General features: G+C 31.3%; 1 protein-coding gene across 17 annotated transcripts in view; it reads left to right on the forward strand.

Moving 5' to 3' along the window:
• The window catches only part of LOC128183990 (slit homolog 1 protein-like), a 116,952-nt gene that overhangs the window by 12,067 nt on the left and 81,918 nt on the right, over positions 1-22,967 (forward strand). For 16 of the 17 annotated variants that reach the window (XM_052853257.1, XM_052853253.1, XM_052853252.1 and 13 more), the window contains 2 exons: positions 7,963-8,034; positions 22,057-22,128. In XM_052853257.1, the coding sequence (XP_052709217.1) occupies positions 7,963-8,034; positions 22,057-22,128 (144 nt within the window). The remainder of the gene's footprint in view (positions 1-7,962; positions 8,035-22,056; positions 22,129-22,967) is intronic. The other variant, XM_052853248.1, reaches the window with a different exon arrangement.

Below are 22,967 nucleotides of genomic sequence, written 5' to 3' on the forward strand. Positions count from 1 at the left end.
TTAGTTTAGATGGCAGATGTACACTTGATAACATCATCATAGATTTTATGGCATACATACTCTTAATGCCAAGGTTAAATTATAATTTATATATAAGGTTAGACAAAAAGTTATTCCTTTCATACTTATGGAAAAAACCCATTTGTTTTAGCTTATCATGATCATTTGCCATTGTTAATTAATTGTCTTCATGCTAAAACAAAAACATTAATTTGTTGATTTTTATGTTCTCTAAAGTTGTTTAACTAGCTGATAGCACATTGATTTATGTAATGTTATTCTACAACTGTCTTGACAAACAGTCGTCCATCATTTTCGCTGAAATGAGCGATCTTGTAATGACTTTTTTGTTTTAATTTTTGAAACTTTACCATTTATTATATATAAGATGAAACAGCTTTGTACTGATTTTCTTTTATATGTACGGTATGTTAATATAGAAGAAATAAACAAAATGTCAACGAGACGCAAGGTCGACATTTTTCGAAGAAATTCGGGGTATTTTAATGTCTAGAAGAAAACAAACGTAAGCTTGTACTGTTTCTACAGAATCGTTTTCTTTTCTGTCTGGGTCCCTTCCTATCTAATCATAAGCATATTCTCGCTTATTCATTTCCAAAACTTTTACGATTGTATTTATATAACTTGAGATAATTCTCATCGTAATGAGACCAGGCAGTGTTAGAAAACCGATTTGTTTCCAATGTTCAAGTATTTAAAGAAATTCAAAATAAACAACAAAATAATATTTGCTGTAGATAACAGTGAATAATACCCATAAGTTAACTGACAACAACGCACCCGGTCTCAGGTGTCCAGCTGACACACTTGGCCAAATTTGTTAATCAGGGCTTAGGCTATTGTTTTCTTATTTGATTTACACGGATTTGTTATTGATCACAATCAAGGTTTAGGGGAGTTGGCTTACAAATTGGACTTTAAATTTGTTATATTTACTTTAACTCATAATTGACATAACTATGCTGTGTCCTTCCATTAAAAAGAATACTGCAAGTAGACGCCATTGTATTCGTTCATTTTTTAATTGTGTATTCATATCTCAATTTGATTTTAAACCTAAGGTAAAAAGGAAAACCGCACTTGACATCCTGATTTGAACTTTTTAAAAAGTAAAATAGTTGCTTAACATACTCGATCTCAATAAAAGTGGCACATAAAGAGATTAAGATTGATAATTTTGACAGTAACTGTACTCGAGAAGTGAAGCTCGTAGAAGTTCAATCAAGGGATTTGGAATTTAGGTCTGATGTTGGCGATTAAAGTATTTCTTTTTATTTCTATATCACAATAAATATCAACGTTTTTATTTTATTTTGTTTTAACATATAAGATAGAGGGAACAATAAATGTATTCAAGGATACTTTGTACTGTTCTAGATTTCTTCTTCAATGTATTCCGTGTTCAGGAACTCTAAATGCGAGTAATAGAAAGATTTTGTTCATATTGGTTTTGAGCAAAATCTTAATTTTAAGGTCATCTCAGTCACTCAAATGACCCATTGGAATTGGTCATCGTGCGTCGTCCGTCGCGTGTCGTGCCTTCTTTGTTTACAATTTTACATTTTTAACGTCTTGAAAACTACAAGGCCAATTGGTACAATTTTTATGTGAAGCGGCGTATCTATGTTAAGAGAAATCAAAATTGTGAAATTAATGGTTCTACCTACATGGAGCGCCACAGTCGGGGCCAAATATGCAAAAATGCAAAATTTTCAAAAATTGTCTTCTCTACTCCCACACATATGAGGAAAAAACTGAATACAAGATTATGATGTCTCTACCAAAATATTGAAATTTACGGCCCCTGGATAAAAGGTACAGGCTCTAAGGTGGGGGCAATATGTCAATGTAGAAAAGTATCAAATCTTAGAAAATCTTCTTCTCTACTCCCATATATATTTGTTATAAACTAAATGTATGGTTATGATGTCCATGAAGTTTTCATATAGTGTTTAAAATATAATGTTTAAAAGTTATCACCTTTACTTCCACTCACCTGTAACGAAAACTGAATTCATAATTTTGTAGAGCAGAAAGCCATCTACTAAATTTATTAATCTCGTGTTCCCCGAGGTATGGGTTCAGATTTTAGGGCAGGTCCGAAATAGTCATACAGTGTTAATGCACTTAGAGAGTTTTAAAAATCGTCTGACTGCATAAAAAAGGACATAAAGCCATCTATCCAAATTTTGAATTTCATGTCTCCCAATAAAGGGATTTAAATGTAGGACGGGGCCAAAACACTCATATAGTGATTAGGTTAGGAGTTCTTAATGCAGGATGTGGCCAAAATGTTCATTTAGTGTTAATGTATATAATGTTTAAAAACGTGTACCGACACAAAAAAAACTGTCTGCGATTTTAGAAAACAAAACATTAAGCTGTGATCTTTTATAGTTTATGCCACGTACATATAAGGAAAGGTTATGCCTGGGATGAGTATGGTATACTTGTATATTTGTCTTAAGTTAAGATATTGTGAAAGCATTTGAAAAGAGTTCGGGGAGTGGGGTGAGCTGTTAACAGTTAATGGAGGTATCTTCCCTTGCTTCTTCACAATGGAGTAATCTTCCTTTGCATGTTTATATTTAGTACTTAATCATTGAATATAATGCTATTAATAAGTTATGAGATCAAGAAGTAATGCAAGTATTTTATCATGAAAAAAGCCAGTTTTTAACTTTCTAAATAAACAAATAGACTTGTTAATAGTAAAGTAATAGTTGGCTAATAAAAATAGGCAGTACATGTAAAAGGAATTTGGTAGAAAAGCCAGATGGTGCATTAGGGTCTATGAAGGTTGAATAGCTGGAATAGCTTCGCGTCGGTTGACAATGGTTTTCTCGGGGTGTCAATTTCAACTGTTACCCTCCCAAACAGGCATTATTTATATATTGTGCATAGATATATCGAAGAATTCTTATACACATCAATATTACAAGGCTTCAATAAACGAATCAAAAATTGTCAAGCATCACGTGTCCGCAGCAAGGTTAAGGTTTACTTTATGGTCGTGCCGACGAGAATATAAATTCCAACCGGAGCTCATGTTCATTTCTTTGATATTTATTCTAATGAAAGAAAAACTTTATACAAAGCAGCAGCACTTTTCAGAATCTACCAGAAAAGAAGAATTTAATTATCATTTAATTTTTTTATTCAAATAAGGGTATGCCCTTGTAATATCGAACTTTGTTTATGACCTCCATTCGGGAGAATTATCAACACATATCACGTGACTATCAAGTCAGGGGACCACACTAAGTGTCATACAAAGTAGCATTTACTATACTGTTTCATTTAATATTACATTTACATCATTATAAAATAACTTTACATAAACATTTTGTAATAAAAGATGCATCGTTTTATGAACGTTTAATTTCGCTGATATTTTTATAGTAAGCCTTATTAACAGTGCTGCGTCGCTGTTGTCATCGCGGCGGCGTTGTTGTCGTTATTATTGTCGATATCCTTGTTGTTATTGAAATCGTCGTCTTTGTGTCGTTGTATTCGTTTCCATAATGTTCTGTAATGTTGTTTCCGTTGTTGTAATGTTGTTTCCCTTGTTGTCGTTGTCTCTGATGTTGTTATAGTTGTCTTTATGTTGTTTTTGCTGTTGTTGTTGTTGATGCTGGTGTGGGGTCTTGTTCAAAACAGTTTGGTAATTTTTTTCAATAAGATAGCAGTTTTTAATTAATTTAAATGCAAACAATATACAATAATTACTAGTAATATAAATTATATTATAACTTGACTTTTTAAACTAGATTTTTGAGTAACAAGCACAATCTAAAATTGATATAACATGTAACTTACATAAACATTTCTTTAACTGACTAGACATCCACCCATTGTTTGCTTGTTTTGTAATAATAATGTACTATGAATACTTAATGTTATGAACTTGAGTGACAATACATCGATAACACTCTATATTATATATCATCATTTATTTACAAACGTCTATGACAATCTAGCTCCTGCAATAAATAAAAAAGAAATCAAAAATCAAGAAAGGTTGTAATAAGCTAAGTCTTCATGAAGCGTCGTTCTTGAATGCGGTAGGGTGGAGCAGAATCATCTAAAAAATCTTACAGAAAATAAAATCCACCAACCTCCCGCCAATAATAAAAGTCTAAATATTTAAGGGGGAGGTTGCGCGTAGTCAATTTCACTGTTAATTTCAGTTTTTAATATTCTCCCAAAAACGGGAAGGGGACATTTTCATCATAATATGTTAATTTTAGAAGAAAAAAATGTTTGTTGCAAACAAAAAGAGGTTGGGGACAGGGGACTCCTTGATACTAAGTTCCTGAAATATCTTAAACTTCGGGGTTTATTTTCTTCTCTTAATTGTTTAGTAATTAAATGGTAAAAATGTCATAAACTCAAAACTAACGAGAGAGAGAGAGAGAGAGAGAGAGAGAGAGAGAGAGAGAGAGAGAGAGAGAGAGAGAGAATGAGAGAGATATGTAGAGATGTAACTGGATTATGACAATAAGCCGTGCAATAGAAGATACAACATGTATATATAAATAGAGAAATGTTAAAAGTCATTTATTTTAACAACATGCTTATTTTGATTTCAGTGGTTAGTATAGAGAGAAAGAGAAAAGGAATGACTTTATATTATACAATATTTGATATCCGACATAATCTTATTTTACAAACTCACCTAAAATAATAAATATAAAAATTGTTCTGTTTATTCATGCATGTCTTGTCGTTGATATATATTTCATGTTCTTTAAATATTCATAATATCATACATACCCCTATTAGGACATTAGTTAACAACTTGAGCAAGGTGTTAGACGGACAATTTCACACCTTTTGATTTACTAATGTATGTTTACTATATATACAGGTATTACCCCACTGATCCTCTTGTGAAGTAAAACTTCAAAGACATTTTGATGTCCTATCTGGCTATCCTTCTCCTCTATATCGAATTATTGTTATTGTAGCTGGCTTGGCCATCCAAATAAATTAAGTCTTTAATACTGATGAAGAATTTTATTCACTGTTGGTTCTTCAACGTAAGAACTGTAAACAATACAACATTTATTAGTAATTACATATAACAACCATACATTAATTTCATTCATTAATAAATAAGTAAGTAAGTAAATAATCAAAATTATTTCTGGTAGCAAGGAAAATATTATGTAGATATTTCACCGAAACATGTAAACAAACCTGCCGCTTTACCGTACTTTACTGCACAAAGGGGAATAACTCTTAGTTACTAATGACACAATTCTATGGATGCAACAAATAATTCCACCAGTAGTAGTTTAGTTGGTAAATGAAAACTATTTGATCAAAATACAGTATTGAAATATTCATACAAAATACTAAGGGGCCAATCATTATCAAAGTAACGTTTCACTACGCATGGGTCATAATGGCGCCATGGATAAATCCACCCTAGCAATACTTGTACGTAAATGCTCTAAATACAGAGTAATCGTTATGTCTACATTAAATTAAGTATATATAAACAAGATCAAGGACGTTAACGTTAAAGTAGGCATAAATACATATGCTAGAAAATAAAAATGCATTGATTGTTCTCCTGACCAAGTCACTAAGCGGTACAATTCGTTTATCGTTCTTGTCAAACCATGTGCACAGAGATGCTGGGCGGAAGTTACATAATACACTTAGTTTTACCGGACCCAAAAAAAGAAAAATTGCCCATCCGGAATTAATTACATCAAATCATATACATGCAATAGACAAATTGTAAATGAAGGTTATTCAAACATTTGAAGATTTGAAGAAATAGCAACATTTACAGTTATGTTGAGAAACCACGGACGCCATCCCCTGAAAAAAGTTTCTGATTCTGCGCATGTAATAAAGAATTTAAAGAAAAATAAGCCGATTCTCTTTCGCGGAAGCAAAAGGAGATAATCAAAACTAATTCATACAAATTTTATCTTACATAAAAAAGTAATCTTTAACATAACTGAAAAAAAAATATACAGCGGGAAACAGTGTTGTGATTTCAGAGTTGTTCAGTGGACTACTGTGGAATACAGTGGCTCTGTCCAGTGAGATACAGTGGAATACAGCAGCTCTTTCCAATATGATAAAGTGGGATACAACAACTCTATACAGTAGATGTACAATAGGTTTACAGTAGTGTAGAGTGATTGTACAGTAGATATCAGACGATGTCAGTCAATCCTCGGGAATATCAGCAGATTTTGAATTAAACAGTGGAAGTAAATCATATGGACATAGCCTAACTCCTAGAAATCCCCAGAGTAAGCTCCAGAAGTGTAAGGGGTAATGCGTTGAGCCTTGTCAGGGAGTAAATTCGCCGTGAGTGTCGTAGATCTCTTGGAGATTCGGTCGTTTATGTTAATATGTTGACTGCAGGAAACTAGAAACAAAAACAAAAACCAGGAAACAAATAATCATCTAATAAACTCTGTTGTTTTTATAATACACTATTGATGACAGTCGTAATGTGATTTTGTTGTTCAAATTGAATCTTAATCACTAGCTGTTCATAATTACCAAGTTATTAAAATGGATTTGAGTGATATGTCAATTTCTGTAGTTAATGTACAAAGTTTGTGCACAAAATCAAATGTTTATTTATGAAAAGCCGGATGCATAATTTTTGAATTAAAATTCATCATTAAATGAAACAAGAATTTTTTTTACAATAGATCAACCTAATATCGCGAAGCACTTTCATGTTACGTTTAAAATTCGTTATTTAATACATTGAATATAACAAGAGTAATATCAGATATAAACTTATAGACACCCCCCCCCCCAAACAAACAAAACAAACAAAGAAACAAAACAAACAAACAATCAAACATTTTTGATAAAAGCAGGCATATCAAACTATACAATTTCATGGAAAGGAGAGAACTTAGACCAAGTAGCGTGTCATGCAAGAAACGTACATGTACCTTACCACAAGCATGTAAAAAACGTACCGTAACATGTTCAAAAGCGTTCTGTACCGTGAGGAAACAATTATAAATTGTTCAATACGAACAATTCAGTTGTATGTCATCGTCGTTCAGGTTTTGCAAAACGCAATGCTTTCAACTGCTTATTAGATAATCCGGCTTGTTTTCACTATTATCAGATGCTTGCCGATATTCACATCATTGATAATGTTAATGTGTACATATATGGTACCTTCATACATGGAAATCAAATTTACGTGTACTCATTTAATGTGGCTAAACAGTTCTTTATCGTCTTTTTCATCTCAAAAATACATAGCGCAGCTTCGAAGACTAATAATGTTACTGTTCTTGAAAGATACATCAGCGACAGTAGAAAAATGTCCGTCTGTGTTCTAGGTTTCTGAAAAAAAAAATAGATAAGTGCTAATACTTCTCTGCTAAACTAGGTAAAAATATTAAACTTTACACGGTCATAGTTTTTAAAAACGGTCAAATTCAAAATAATGAGCTTTGTTAAGTAACATTTATTAACAATACTAAAGTACACTAGTTTTTTTTAAAATATTAATATAAATCATTTGTCATTTAGGTAATAGCTAGGAACTGTCGGATAATGCTAAAAAAAAATCATGATCGGCTAAAAAAATTGAAAAAAACCCAAAACAGATCCTTAAAATGTGAACTATTTAGAATGTAGTGTACTTGAATGCGAAAATATAAATGGCAGCGATTTGATTTCTATTATGTCCATACCACATGAAAGATTACATGCCTCGTTAAGTATAATATAAAGTCATTGCATTATAGCATCAACCATCAAATATCAAAACTGATTCCCTTTTTACTTACAGTTATATTTATATCATCAATGATTAATTTGATTTAATTTCTTAACATTCGTTTGAATTAAAGAACTTAATTTGACTATATTTATTCTATTTTCAATTTTGAATATTTATAATATCATTGATGTAAACGTTTTGCATCCATTCAGGGACTTAGATGGTAATCAGATATCAAAGATCGACAACAACACCTTTAAAGGGCTACCACAGTTGGAGACACTGTAAGTATTGTTACTACTGTTACCGTGCTATTCACATCATGACGAAACATCGACACCTATAAATGCAGACTTTTTCAAATAAACTTCGAAATATCTGCACAAGAGTTACAGATTTTGATATTTGATATTGATATAACAAGTGTGAGATGATTACCGTCAACTATCGTGGAATATAACCTGATCAGTTATTAGTGTAAAATTAATTAAAAAAAATTTTCGATAAGCTACCCTAAAATAACAATACCCAAGGATACATGTAAATTGTAAATTATATCTGTATCTAAAATGTCATAAGTTGTATTTATAATGAAGATAGAAAACCGGTCTTTGACCTAAATGCCCTAACATTAAAATTACGTTGTAAAATGCATGTTGCGTCACTTGAATAAAGGAGGGATAACAACTTTCAGATATAAACCACACAGATGACTGTACATTACGTTACTCCTTTCATTAACGTTTTAAATCTTTTATGTTTTGAACGCCTATATATAATCATCATCTACATTTACCAAGATTCTTCGGAAACATAAATTAAGTCACTCATAATCATGAAAATTGTTTTAAACATCACATCCAGAATAAATTTCATGCTAAAACAATTATCAATGACTCAATTTGATAACCCCGGTTATCTATATAAAGTTTGCCGTATTTTGTTCTTGCTTTAATTGCCTAACGCCTGTGTATTTTCTCTATTAAAAAAAACCAAAAAAACTATATTTGCCATTTTAAACTCTGTTTTTGTTTTGTTTGGAACCCAACATAAACTTTGTGAATTTAATGAGAAAAGCTGTGACGACCTCGCAAGTTTATCTTTTACATCAGCTAGTTGGATATCATGGATACTAATTTTTTTTATCAGGGGTTATCAAAATGTTCTTATGCATATTCATAAACAATTCACGCAAATGTATATCTGCGCATGAGCGCGGAAATAATAATCGAGAGGAACAACATGAAAATGACTGAAAAGACAGCAAGTTTGTTTAAATTATATAGAATATAGTAAATGCTCTTTTGACGAAGACAAATATTTCTTCATAACTTTCTTTCCAAAAGAATTACTTTTATCAGTAAATCTTTAGACATGCAAAGAACATTTTAAAACATCCGTCAAGCATCACGCGGCGTTGTCGTCATCGTTATTGTCATCGATATGATTGTTGTTGTTATTTATGTCCTCGTCTTTGTTTCTGTTAAAAAAAAAAAAAAAAAAAAAAAAAAATTATTTTATTTTAAAATTTATTTTAATTCTGTCAATCATCACGTGTCGTCGCAGCGGCGTTGTCTTCATATTATCATCGGTATTATCATGTATATCCTCGTTGTTGTTATTGATTTCTTATGATCCTATTTTCAAATCTAAGAATAAAACCTTTAAATGAGAAATATTGTATAAAGATGAACCATAAGACCATATTTTATCAAATACATGTAGCTATTAAAAAATAAAAAAAAACCTGTTTCCAAAAGTCACGTCATGGAATTACTAATGACAATTCTATGAAATATACTAATTGCTAAAGATAATTCTATGAAATATACTTTTTTTTAAATTTATATCTAACAAAACTCCAACAAATTTTGTAATAAACAAGCCCTATATAAACTTGTTTTCAAAAGCCAGGTTAGGAATTGCAAGGTGTTTCTATGAAATATACTCTAAGTCAAGACCCTGGTTATGAAAACCGACTAGTAGAGCAGTTAGTCGCAAATGAATCTGATGTTGTTATGTCTACTATGGGGGTCATCTACCTTATTATCTTATTCTAAAATAAATTGATATCAAAATTTGCGTTTGCAATAAGAGATTCACTGATTATTAAATCATGCTTTAATCAGGCAATTAGCATCGTAGGGGGGGGGGGGGCTGATTTACATATAAAAAATTAAATAATTATGGAGCCCCCCCCCCTCCTTTGTGAGTATGTAAAAATGTCGGTATGAAAATAAGAAATAGAAGTGAAATCGAAGTTATGGATATACTACGCCAAGCCCCCCCCCCCCCCCCCAACGGATTAGGATTTTTTTTTTGCTTGTCAAGATTTTGTGAATGAGTTTGATCCCCCCACACTTTCAAAAACGATGCTACGTGCCTATTGATGACTTGAAACTGAAAAATGAGAAAACTTGGCACTAAAACATTTTATAGCGCAAACGCTAGGGCTTAAGCATTCAAATTGGAAATTGGCGCAAAAATTATTTAGTCCACACACCCTCTATTTTTGAAGAATAAAAATGTTTTTGTTTGATCAACGCCTGGATTTTATCTTAGTTTGTCCAAAATCGTGAACAGATAGGCTTTAATTTCTAACTCATCATTCATTGTTTGATAACATGCTGCGCTCCGGTCGCACCGTAAAACATATTAAATATTGAACCATTCATTAAAAATTCGGGAGTTTGATATCAAGCTTCCCCAATATCGTAACATATTATTGAGTTGAAAAAAAAGCCCAACAAAACTGCGTGGACAGATATTTGTAACACGTTTTTTATTAAACGTTTCACGCTTACTATCAGTTGTTTAAAATCGGACTTTTATTCCTAAAAACAACCTTGGCATATTGGACTTATGAACTTATCTCAAAATTACTGTTCCCACCCAAGATCTGAGTAGTATTCCTGCCATAGATTGTCAATGTCAGTTATATTATTAGCTGTTATATCTTAGTTTGGATGGCAGATGTACACTTGATTACATCATCATAGATTTTATGGCATACATACTCTTAATGCCAAGGTTAAATAATAATTTATATATAAGGTTAAACAAACAATTATTCCTTTCATACTTATGAAAAAAAAAACATTTGTTTTAGCTTATCATGATCATTTGCCATTGTTAATTGTCTTCATGCTAAAACAAAAACATTAATTTGTTGATTTTTTATGTTCTCTAAAGTTGTATAACTAGCTGATAGCACATTGATTATGTAATGTTATTCTACAAATGTCTTGACAAATAGTCGTCCACCATTTTCGCTGAAATGAGCGATCTTGTAATGACTTTTTTGTTTTAATTTTCGAAACTTTACCATGTATTATCTATAAGATGAAACAGCTTTGTACTGATTTTCTTTTATATGTACGGTGTGTTAATATAGAAGAAATAAACAAAATGTCAACGAGACGCAAGGTCGACATTTTTCGAAGAAATTCGGGGCATTTTAATGTCTAGAAGAAAACAAACGTAAGCTTGTACTGTTTCTACAGAATTGTTTTCTTATCTGTCTGGGTCCCTTCCTATCTAATCATAAGCATATTCTCGCTTATTCATTTCCAAAACTTTTACGATTGTATTTATATAACTTGAGATAATTCTCATCGTAATGAGACCATGCAGTGTTAGAAAACCGATTTGTTTCCAATGTTCAAGTACTAGTATTTAAAGAAATTCAAAATAAACAACAAAATAATATTTGCTGTAGATAACAGTGAATAATACCCATAAGTTAACTGACAACAACGCACCCGGTCTCAGGTGTCCAGCTGACACACTTGGCCAAATTTGTTAATCAGGGCTTAGGCTATTGTTTTCTTATTTGATTTACAATGATTTGTTATTGATCACAATCAAGGTTTAGGGGAGTTGGCTTACAAATTGGACTTTAAATTTGTTATATTTACTTTAACTCATAATTGACATAATTATGCTGTGTCCTTCCATTAAAACGAATACCGCAAGTAGACGCCATTGTATTCGTTCATTTTTTAATTGTGTATTCATATCTCAATTTGATTTTAAACCTAAGGTAAAAAGGAAAACCGCACTTGACATCCTGATTTAAACTTTTTAACAAGTAAAATAGTTGCTTAACATACTCGATCTCAATAAAAGTGGCACATAAAGAGATTAAGATTGATAATTTTGACAGTAACTGTACTCGAGAAGTGAAGCTCGTAGAAGTTCAATCAAGGGATTTGGAATTTAGGTCTGATGTTGGCGATTAAAGTATTTCTTTTTATTTCTATGTCACAATAAATATCAACGTTTTTATTTTTATTTTAACATAAGATAGAGAGAACAATAATTGTATTCAAGGATACTTTGTACGGTTTTAAACTTTCCTTCAATGTATTCCGTGTTCAGGAACTGTTAATGCGTTAATAGAAAGATTTTGTTCATATTGGTTCAGGTTTACCTGTTTTGAGCAAAATCTTAATTTTAAGGTCACCCGAGTCACTCAAATGACGTATTGGAATTAGTTTTTGTCCGTCATCGTGCGTCGTCCGTCGCGTGTCGTGCCTCCTTCGTTTACAATTTTACTTTTTTAACGTTTTGAAAACTACCAGGCCAATTGATGCCATTTTAATGTAATGTTAAAGCTGCTTGGTCCGATTTTTTTTTTCTTATTACAGTATCAAATTTTTTTATACAAACCTATTTACACCAGCAGAATCAGTCTCCTTTCAAAGTTAGAAATAATTAAAGAAATAAAAATAATTTCTTTTTGGGCAAACGAAAAAACAAACCAAAATGCATCACGGGAATGTTTAGAAAAGGACACCATTTGGTTTCGTCCCCCGAGAAATTGGGGTTATGCATCGATTGTAAAGAAAGCAAACTTCAGAAATATTAGCGAACAAAACGTACACATGTTTATTTGTAATTTGTCTGATCATTTCGACCTTTATTTAAAGCGATACCAAATTCGTAACGCAACCATACCTGTCTCGTCGTCAGGGGTGAACTTTAGCATGAGGCGAATAACGCGGTACCCTTTTATGTCATTTGTTTTGTTAGCAAAAATTTTGTACGTAGTTTGTTAGCAAGTTTTGTACGTAGTTTTCTTTATTGAAATTTGGCTTAATTAACTGGGGAAACTACTGCAATGTCTATTATTATACATATACTTAACATAACCATCGTTTAAAAGCGTGCATAAAATTTAATATAAAATCGGACTAAGCAGCTTTCAGAGAAATCAAAATTGTGAAGTTAATGGCTCTACCATCCCCGGAGCGCCACAGGCGGAGGCAAATATGCAAAAATGCAAAATTTAAAAAAAATCGTCTTCTCTACTCCAACAAATGTGAGGAAAAAACTGAATGCAAGATTATGATGTCTCTACCAAAATTTTGAAATTTACGGCCCGTGGATAAGAGGTTCAGGCTCGAGGGTGGGACTATTATGTCCATGTAGAAAAAATGTATCAAATCTTCTTCTCTACTCCCATATATATTTGTTATAAACTAAATGTATGGTTATGATGTCCATGGAGTTTTCATATCGTGTTTAAAATATAATGTTTAAAAGTTATCCCTTTACTCCAACTCACCTGTGTAACGAAAACTGAATTCATAATTTTGTAGAGCAAAAAGCCATCTACTAAATTTATAAATCTCGTGTTCCCCGAGGTAGAGGTTCAAATTTTAGGGCAGGTCCAAATTAGTCATACAGTGTTAATTCATTTAGAATTAATTTTAAAAATCGTATTCTTTACTTCTGCTGATACTGAATAAAAACTGACTTCAGAAAAAAGGACATAAAGCCATCTATCCAAATTTTAAATTTCGTGTCTCCCAATAAAGGGATTTAAATGTAGGACGGGGCCAAAACACTTTTTAAGTGAATAGGTTAGGGGTTCTTAATGCAGGGTGTGGCCAAAATGTTCATTTAGTGTTAATGTATATAACGTTTAAAAACGTGTACTGACACAAAATAAAAACTGTCTGCGATTTGAGAAAACAAAACATTAAGCTGTCATCTTTAATATTTTATGTCACGTACATTTAAGGAAAGGTTATGCCTGGGAGGAGGATGGTATACTAGTATATTTGTCTTAAGTTAAGATATTGTGAAAGCATTTGAAAAGAGTTTGGCTGTTAACAGTTAATGGAGGTATCTTCCCTTGCTTCTTCACAATGGAGTTATCTTTCTAAATAAACAAATAGACTTGTTAATAGTAAGCTAATAGTTGGCTAACCAAAATAGGCAATACATGTAAAATGATTTTGGTAGAAATGCCAGATGGTGCATTAGTGTCTATGAAGGTTGAATAGCTGGAATAGAAGAAGTGAGTAACACATGATAGCTTTCAAAGTTTTTTTTGGTTTAAAAACCAACAGGGAGAGTTTCTGTCTGCCCATGGGGATGGGGGATGTGAGGTTATTTTAAATAAAACATTAATATTAGCCACCTTGTTTTGAATTATCTATGAAAATATATACACATAAAACCTATCCTGAAAGTTAAAAAATATTGAAAAATTATTATCTTTCTTAGTCTTGCACTTTTTCAACATAAGGTCATGCACTCTATGATGATCATTTTTTCTTTTTAAATTTTTTCGGTAAAATTAAAGGTTTCGTTGTTCTTTTTGAAAGATTTCAGGCAGGGAGGTGATCGTCATTACAAAAGTGTAATTTTTCCACTCCAGAATGAAACTTAATTATATGCATATATGAAACTCCTCGACAAATTTGTGCATGGGCTATGGTACTCAGTTGACCGCTAAGGTCTATTTTTCTCTTGACAATATCGTATACATTTCAAACACTGTATTAAATGAAATAAAGTATATAATAAATTAAGGTTAATTTGAAAACAAGTCGATCCTAAATTTGATATATTTTGTGAAGTACGCTATTCATGAAAGTGTTAAGTGCGAGATCTGATCTGTGAAGCTTCGTGCGGTCTTAGAACGAACATTACGCATTTGATTCAATATATCTTTTAAAGTTGTTCGCAACTATTGATCATTGAACTATCCAGGGTTTTTGGTTCTGATGACTTGAACTGAGGGCTGTTGTACATGTATAAACATTACTTCAGTTAATAAAAATAAACAGTATTTTGTACGTTCTGAAGATCAAAGACCGTTGTTATATTGTTTAGACAGGTAATAATTGGGGGGGGGGGGGGGTCCTTGCCTTTTCAGTGCAACGGAGTAATCTTTCTGCGAGCTGCATGGCGGCTGAGGAAAAAATGTGAATTTTGTAGTTTAAATTCCTTTATTGTCAATTTAAATTCATGGAGCTAATTCGTAGATTGATATTTTTAAAAATAGGTTAATGGTAAAAATTTCGCGGAATTACTTGTATTATAAATAATAAATATATTAATACTATTATTTGTCAATTTAAATTCATGGGTGACGAAATCAAATCAATATATTGATTTAAATACTTCTTAAATCAATCTATGATGATGTCGGATGAACCTCAAAGTCATTTAAAAGACATCAGAAAAATCAAGTTAACGAGATTTAGATAAAATTCAATATCACCACGTTATTTGCGTAATAATTTATGCACTGAATTAGTTAAAAAAAATAGCTGATAATTCATTAAAAAAATCAGTGTTCAAAATCATCAAATTCCATCTATGATGTAATGCATTGATTGATTCAGATTTATATTTTTACAATTTCTAGAAATAAAATAATACGCAGTGTTATATTAGGTTTAGCTTATATATTAATTATTTACTAGTATGTAATTTAAATTTGAATGTTGATTTTTTTTAAATGAAAGTTAGCTTAACAGTTATTTGTCAATTTCAGTTATTAATGTCTATGATATAAAATATTTTTGATCTCTTCATTTATTGTGTTACTTTAGGTGGCTTGAAAATAATCAGATAACAGCGATCGACATTTTTAGTACCATTTTTAGTGTGAACCATTTTTATGGTAAGAGAAATAAAAAAAATGAAATTAATGGGTTTACCATCCCTGGGGCTCCACAGGCGGACGGACCTAAGGATGCCAAAAAGCCAAAATTTCAATTATTTTTATATTTACCCCCACACATGTGAGGAAAAAAATAAATGCAAGGTTATGATGTCACGCCCTAGGGTGGGGACAACATATCTATATATTTAAAATGTATTAAATTTCTTCTCTACTCCTTTATTTATTAGTTAAAAACTAAATGGATGTTACTGATGTCCATAAAGTCTTCATATAATGTTTAAAATAAAATGTTTAAAAATTATCTTTTCTAATTCAACTCACCTGTAGGGAAAACATAATTTTGGAGACGAGGTATGGGTTCAAATTTTAGGGCAGGCTCAAAATAGTCATAAAATGTTAGTGCATTTACTGTTTTAAAAAATCGCCTTGTTTACTTCTGCTGATACTGAATAAAAACTGACTGCATATAAAAACGAACATAAAGCCATCTATCATTTTTTTAAATTCCGTGTCTCCAAAAAAAGGGATTTGAATGTAGGTCGGGGCCAAAGCACTCATATAGTGTATGGGGTAGGGTTATCAATGAATGATGTGACCAAAATGGTCATTTAGAGTAAATGAATATTTATGTTTAAAAACGTCTACTGACACAGAATAAAAACTGACTTCGATTTTAGAAAACAGAACATTAGGCTGTCATCATATATGATATTTCATGTCACCTACATATAGGAAAGGTTATGACAGGGAAGGGGGTGGTATATATTTGTCTTATTATTTTATTCTGCTCAGGAATTTCAATGAAAGAAATGAGTAAATTCACTTGTATAGGAAAGAGAAAGAATGAAGCTGATTATCAAAGTTAAGATATTGTGAAAGCATTTGAAAAGAGTTCGGGGAGTGGGGTTAACAGTTAATGGAGCTTATCTCTCCTTGCTTCTTCAAATTAAAGTTATTTTCCTTTGCTTGTTTATATTTAATACTTCATCCTTGAATATAATGTAATTAAAAAATATGAGATTGCCAGTCTGCGCAATATGCACCTTTTCTAATATGCACATCCTTTAATATTCAATAGGGAACATAATATTCCTCTCTTCTCTCTATTGGGATAAGATTTTTGCCATGTATTTTGTGTTTGACAATAGTTAAATTAACAGCTGATTATATGACCAACCAACAGAAAGTCCTCTTTGTAAATTGTCAAGGATTAGGGGATACAAAGAAGTGTCAAGATGTTTTAATGAATTTAAAATTGAGAAAAAACCTACAATGTTTATTTGTTTAAGATAAGCATTTAACAACTGAAGAATAAAATCATATAGAAACAATATGGGGCCATGAGGTCTTTTTTTAATTCATATTAGTCAAATTCAAGGGGAATTGCAATTCTCTTTAATGATAATTGTGAAGTTAAAGTACATAAAGAACACAGAGATGAAAATGGAAATAATCTTATTTTAAAGGCTACAACTGACAACCTACAATTTTTACTTGTCAACTTATTTGGCCTTAATTCTGATACCCCAGAGTTTTATTCCCAACTGTTAGGAAAGATAGAAGAAATTTTCTCGGGTAAATATTTTATAATAGGTGGGAATTTTAACTTAGTATTTAATCAAGACCTAGATACAATGAACTATAAAAGAATAAATACTCCTAAGGCACAAGTAGAAGTTCATAAACTCATGGAGACTCTTGACCTAATTGATATTTTTAGAGAAAATAATCCCACATTAAGAAGATACACCTGGAAAAAAAGAAACCGAATTAAACAAGAATGACTTGATTTTTTTAATCGCACAATCTTTTTTATCTCTTGCTCAACCAATAAAGTTTGAAAATAGTTATCGATCAAACTATTCACTCGTAGTGTTGATTTTTAAAACAAATGAATTTAAGAGGGGGATAGGTTTTTGGAAATTTAATAATTCACTAATAACAGACAAGGATTAAGCTAAACTAATTAAGGACAAGATTTTCGAGGTTAATCTACAATATGCATGTTTAGTCTATAATAGAGAATTAATTCCAGAGTTAGACAATGACATACTATCTTTTACAATAAATGACCAAATATTTCTAGACATCTTGTTAATGGGATTAAGAGAGAAAACAATTTCATACTCTACTTTCAAGAAGAAAAATGCAAGTAAGCGAGAATCACAATTAGAAAAAGAAATACTAATTCTGGAACAAAATTTAGGAGAACAATCATTGCCTGACATTACCAGTAAACAGAATGAACTTGAGAATATTAGAAAGGAAAGGCTTAAAGGACAGCGTTTACGGTCAAGAAGCAAATAGATAGATGAAAGTGAAAAACCTTTAAAGTACTTTACTTCTTCAGAATCTAAAAACTTTATCAAAAAGTAAATACCAAAACTAGTGCAAGAATAGTACACAATAATATATGATCTTTATGAAATTTTAAATGAAATGAAACAAAAAACTTCTACTGTAGTTTAATTAATATTAAAGGGTATACATTTTCGTGGATAGAGTGAAATCACAGTTTCAAGGACACTTAAATTTGTGGCCAGTGGCCTTATCAATACAAAATGTTACTAGAAATTGCACTTCAGTGAACACTTAATTTCGTGGAACAACTGAATAACGAAATCCACGAAATTTGTATTCAACGAAAATTGATGAAACCATAGTATGAGAAGTTGTGTATTAAAGAAACACAGGAAGTTGGAGAAAATTTTGTTAGTGAAAAAAAATATATCAGTTTGACTTTCCAACATTAGATACTAAGGAATAGCAATACATTAAAGGCCCATTAATCAAAACAGAAGTATTGAACTTTCTTTAAAAAAAATGAAGAATGATAAAAGTCCTGGACCGGATGGTTCCTCTAGTTATTTTTATAAATTTTTCTGAAAAGACTTGAGCTCCTTTATAACACAGACAATAAATAACTCTTATGAATTGTTACACTTAATTTTCAGAAATTAATAAATTAGGAAATATTACCTGTATTCCCAAAGAAGGGAAACCTAAGCTAAAATTAAAAAATTGGCGCCCGAATCGTCCATTAAATGTTATCTACAAATTAACCTTAGGGTGTATAGCGGAATGATTAAAAAAGTCTTAGACAAAGTAATCAGTAGTGACCAAACAGGATTTTTAAAAGGGAGATTCATAGGAGAAAATATTAGACTAGTGTATGATTTAATGAACTATACTGAACAAAACCAAATACCAGGATTATTAATGTTAATAGACTCTGAAAAGCAATTGAATTTCATATCTCGAAATTGTATTTACCAGACCCTTCATCTTTTTTAATTTTGGTGATTCAATTAAAGATTGTGAAAAAACTTTCTATAGTGGAATCAAGTCATGCGTTCAAAATGGGATAACATCAGATTATCTTTACCCTCAAAGGGACTCCAGACAGTGTGACCCAATTTCACTATATCTTTTTCTTTTATGTGCAAAGGTTTTAGGGTGTCTTATAAGATATAACAAAGATATTAAAGGTATAATTATAGAAGGAGAAAAAAATAAACTTTCACAGTATGCATATGATACTACTCTATTTTCAGATTGATCTCCAGGGCCAATATGTCCATGTAAAAAAATGTATCAAATCTTAGAAAATCTTCTTCTATACTCCCATATATATTTGTTATTAACTAAATGTATGGTTATGATGTCCATGAAGTTTACATATAGTGTTTAAAATATAATGTTTAAAAATTATCACCTTTACTCCCACTCACCTGTAACGAAAACTGAATTCATAATTTTGTAGAGCAGAAAGTCATCTACTAAATTTATAAATCTCATGTTCCCCAAGGTATGGGTTCAGATTTTAGGGCAGGATCAAAATAATTATACAGTGTTAATGCATTTAGAGTTTTATAAAGTCGTCTTCTTTACTTCTGCTGATACTGAATAAAAACTGACTGCATAAAAAATTACACAAAGCCATCTATCCGAATTTTGAATTTCATGTCTCCCAATAAAGGGATTTAAATGTAGGACGGGGCCAAAACACTCATATAGTGATTAGGTTAGGGGTTCTTAATGCAGGGTGTGGCCAAAATGTTCATTTAGTGTTAATGTATATAATGTTTAAAAACGTGTACCGACACAAAAAAAACTGTCTGCGATTTTAGAAAACAAAACATTAAGCTGTCATCTTTTATAGTTTATGCCACGTACATATAAGGAAAGGTTATGCCTGGGAGGAGTATAGTATACTTGTATATTTGTCTTAAGATATTGTGAAAGCATTTGAAAAGAGTTTGGGGAGTGGGGTGAGCTCTTAACAGTTAATGGAGGTATATCTTCCCTTGCTTATTCACGATGGAGTTATCTTCCTTTGCATGTTTATATTTAGTACTTAATCATTGAATATAATGTAATTAAAAGGTTGAAGATCAAAAGAGTAATGCAAGTATATTATCATTAAAAAATCCAGTTTTTAACTTTCAAAATAAACAAATAAACTTTTTAATAGTAAAGTAATAGTTGGCTAACCAAAATAGGCAGTAACTGTAGAAATGCCAGATGGTGCATTAGTGTCTATAAAGGTTGAATAGCTGGAATAAAAGAAGTGAGTAACACATGATAGCTTTTTTTGTTTAAAAACCAACAAGAGAGTTTCTGTCTGCCCCTGGGGATGGGGGATGTGATGTTATTTTAAATAAAACATGTATAATAGCCACGTTGTTTTGAATTATCTATGAAAACATATACACATAAAACCTATCTTGAAAGTTAAAAAATATTGAAAAATTATTATCTTTCTGAGTCTTTCACTATTACAACATATGGTCATGTACTCTATTATGATACTAAAAATTTTTCGGTAAAATTTAAAAAGGTTTCTTAGTCCTTTTGAAAAATTTCAGGCAGGGAGGTGATCGTCATAACAAAGTGTAATTTTTCCTCTCCAGAATGAAACTTACTTATATGCTTATATGAGACTCCTCGACAAGTTTGTGTACGGGCTATGGTACTCAGTTGACTGCTAAGGTCTATTGTTCTCTTGTCAATACTGTAGAAATTTCTGTATTAAATGAAATAAATAATATGATACATTATGGTCAATTTGAAAACTTGTCGATCCCAAATTAGATATATTTTGTGAAGTACGCCATTCATGCAAGTGTTAAGTGTTAAGAAGTGTATTTGTTACTATGCATATCATACTATACAACAATATCAGAGCCTATTTACAAGTTAAAATTAAAGATGTGGTGCACTCAGCCAGTGCAGGTACAAAGCAGCATCAACAGGTGCCCGTAAAAGTTATTTTAGAGGTTACGACTCATACGTTTTCTGCGAAATCGGATCTGTGACGTTATGTAATTTGTGCTACATACAGACCAGCCAGTGCCTCATGCGGTCTTAGAACGGACATGGCGCATTTGATTTAATAAATCTTTTAAAGTTGTTCGCAACTCTTGATAATGGAACTATCCAGGGTTCTTCGTTCTAATGACTTGAACTGAGGGCTCCTGTACATGTTTAAACCTACCTACAGCTAATGACAATAAACAGTATTTTGTACGTTCTGAAGATCAAAGACCGTGGGTATATTGTTTAGACAGGTAATGATGTGAGGCGGGGGGGGGGGGGGGGGGTCCTTGCCTTTTCAGTGCAACGGAGTGACCTTTCTTCGTGTTCGTGCTGCATGGCGGCTGAGGAAAAATGTGAATTTTATAGTTTAAATTCCTTTATTATCAATTGAAATTCATGGAGGTAATATTCGTAGATTGATATTTTTAAAAAATAGGTTAATTGTAACATTTCGCGGATTTACTTGTATTATAAATGATAAATATATCAATACTATTATTAATAATTTATTGTGGATTTATAGTCATGGATGATGAAATCAAATCAGATATTGATTTGAATTCTTCTTAAATCAATCTATGATGATGACGGATGAACCTCGAAGTCATTTTAAAGACATCAGAAAAATCAAGTCAACTGGATTTAGATAAATAGAATATTTCTAAAACCAGGGAATTCCTTAATTATGAAACGTTCAGAAACACCACGTATTTTTATGCGTAATAATTTATACACTGAAATAATAAGTTAAAAAAATAGCTGATACTTTATTCATAAAAAATCATTGTTCAATATCATCCAATTACATCTATGGTGTAATGCATTGATTGATTCAATTTCATATTTTTACAATTTCTAAAAATAAAATAATACGCAGTATTATATTAGGTTTGAGTTATATAATAATTATTTCCTAGTATATTATTTCAAGTTGAATGTTTATTTTTTTTTTAAATGAAAGTTAACCGAACAGTTATTTGTCAATTTCAGTTATTATTGTCTATGTTATGTTTTTGATATTAATTTTTTTTTCAACTCTTCTAACATTGTGTTCATTTAGGGGCCTAAATAATAATCAGATAACAAGGATCGACAACGACGCCTTTGCCGGGCTATCTCAGCTGAACACACTGTAAGTAGCCCTTATTCTGTTATCTCATAATTTCATTCTTGGAGATAAATGTTGCATTTAAATTTCATCGATTTCAATAATTTATATGACTCTTTTAACATATATTTGTCGCATGGTTCAGCTCTAATGACTGCCAATTTCCACTTACCTGCCCGTGTTTTTTTTATACCACCTATGCCTGCATGGGTGTTTTGAATGGGAAGTGTACATTGATTTATCATTGGACAAATCATTGTGTATTTTACTTTGGGTCAACTTTAAGACAATCATTTTTATAATATATAACTAGTCTACTTGTCTGGTTTTCTTTGAAGTTGTGTTATTAATAGCATCATCTATTGTAGCAATGTAGATGAAAGAAAACCTTTGCCATTTTGACTAAAATGAAAACAGCCGATTTTCTGTCTGTATTCAATGCATCTTAAGTAAATTTATTGTTACATTAGATAATGAAAAATAGTTGAATATCAAACATTTTCTTTAAATTATTCATTTCTTAAATGAAATTCTACGGGATTTACATCTCAACCACGATATTTAAAAAAAAGTTTTGATTCATTACTCTGTATGTGCTATTTTTTTGAAGTGTGATTCTGCTAAGTATCTATTTTACAAGTTTAAACGTGCAAAACAGAATTTGAGGGATGGCTTCCTGAATTACCTTCAGCTAAAATTGACTTGAAAATATGATTACACAATTTTAAATTGACTTTTTCTAAAAAAAAAATAACAGAAGAGACAGCTAAGTTTCACAGTATACTCTATTTAAATAAATTTACCAACATTGTTTAACAAGGTTGGGTCTAATTTCTCTGCCCTAGATTTTTGAATCACATTTT

The sequence above is a fragment of the Crassostrea angulata genome, chromosome 5 (genome assembly GCF_025612915.1).
Source record: "Crassostrea angulata isolate pt1a10 chromosome 5, ASM2561291v2, whole genome shotgun sequence".
Taxonomy (NCBI): Eukaryota; Metazoa; Mollusca; class Bivalvia; order Ostreida; family Ostreidae; genus Magallana; species Magallana angulata.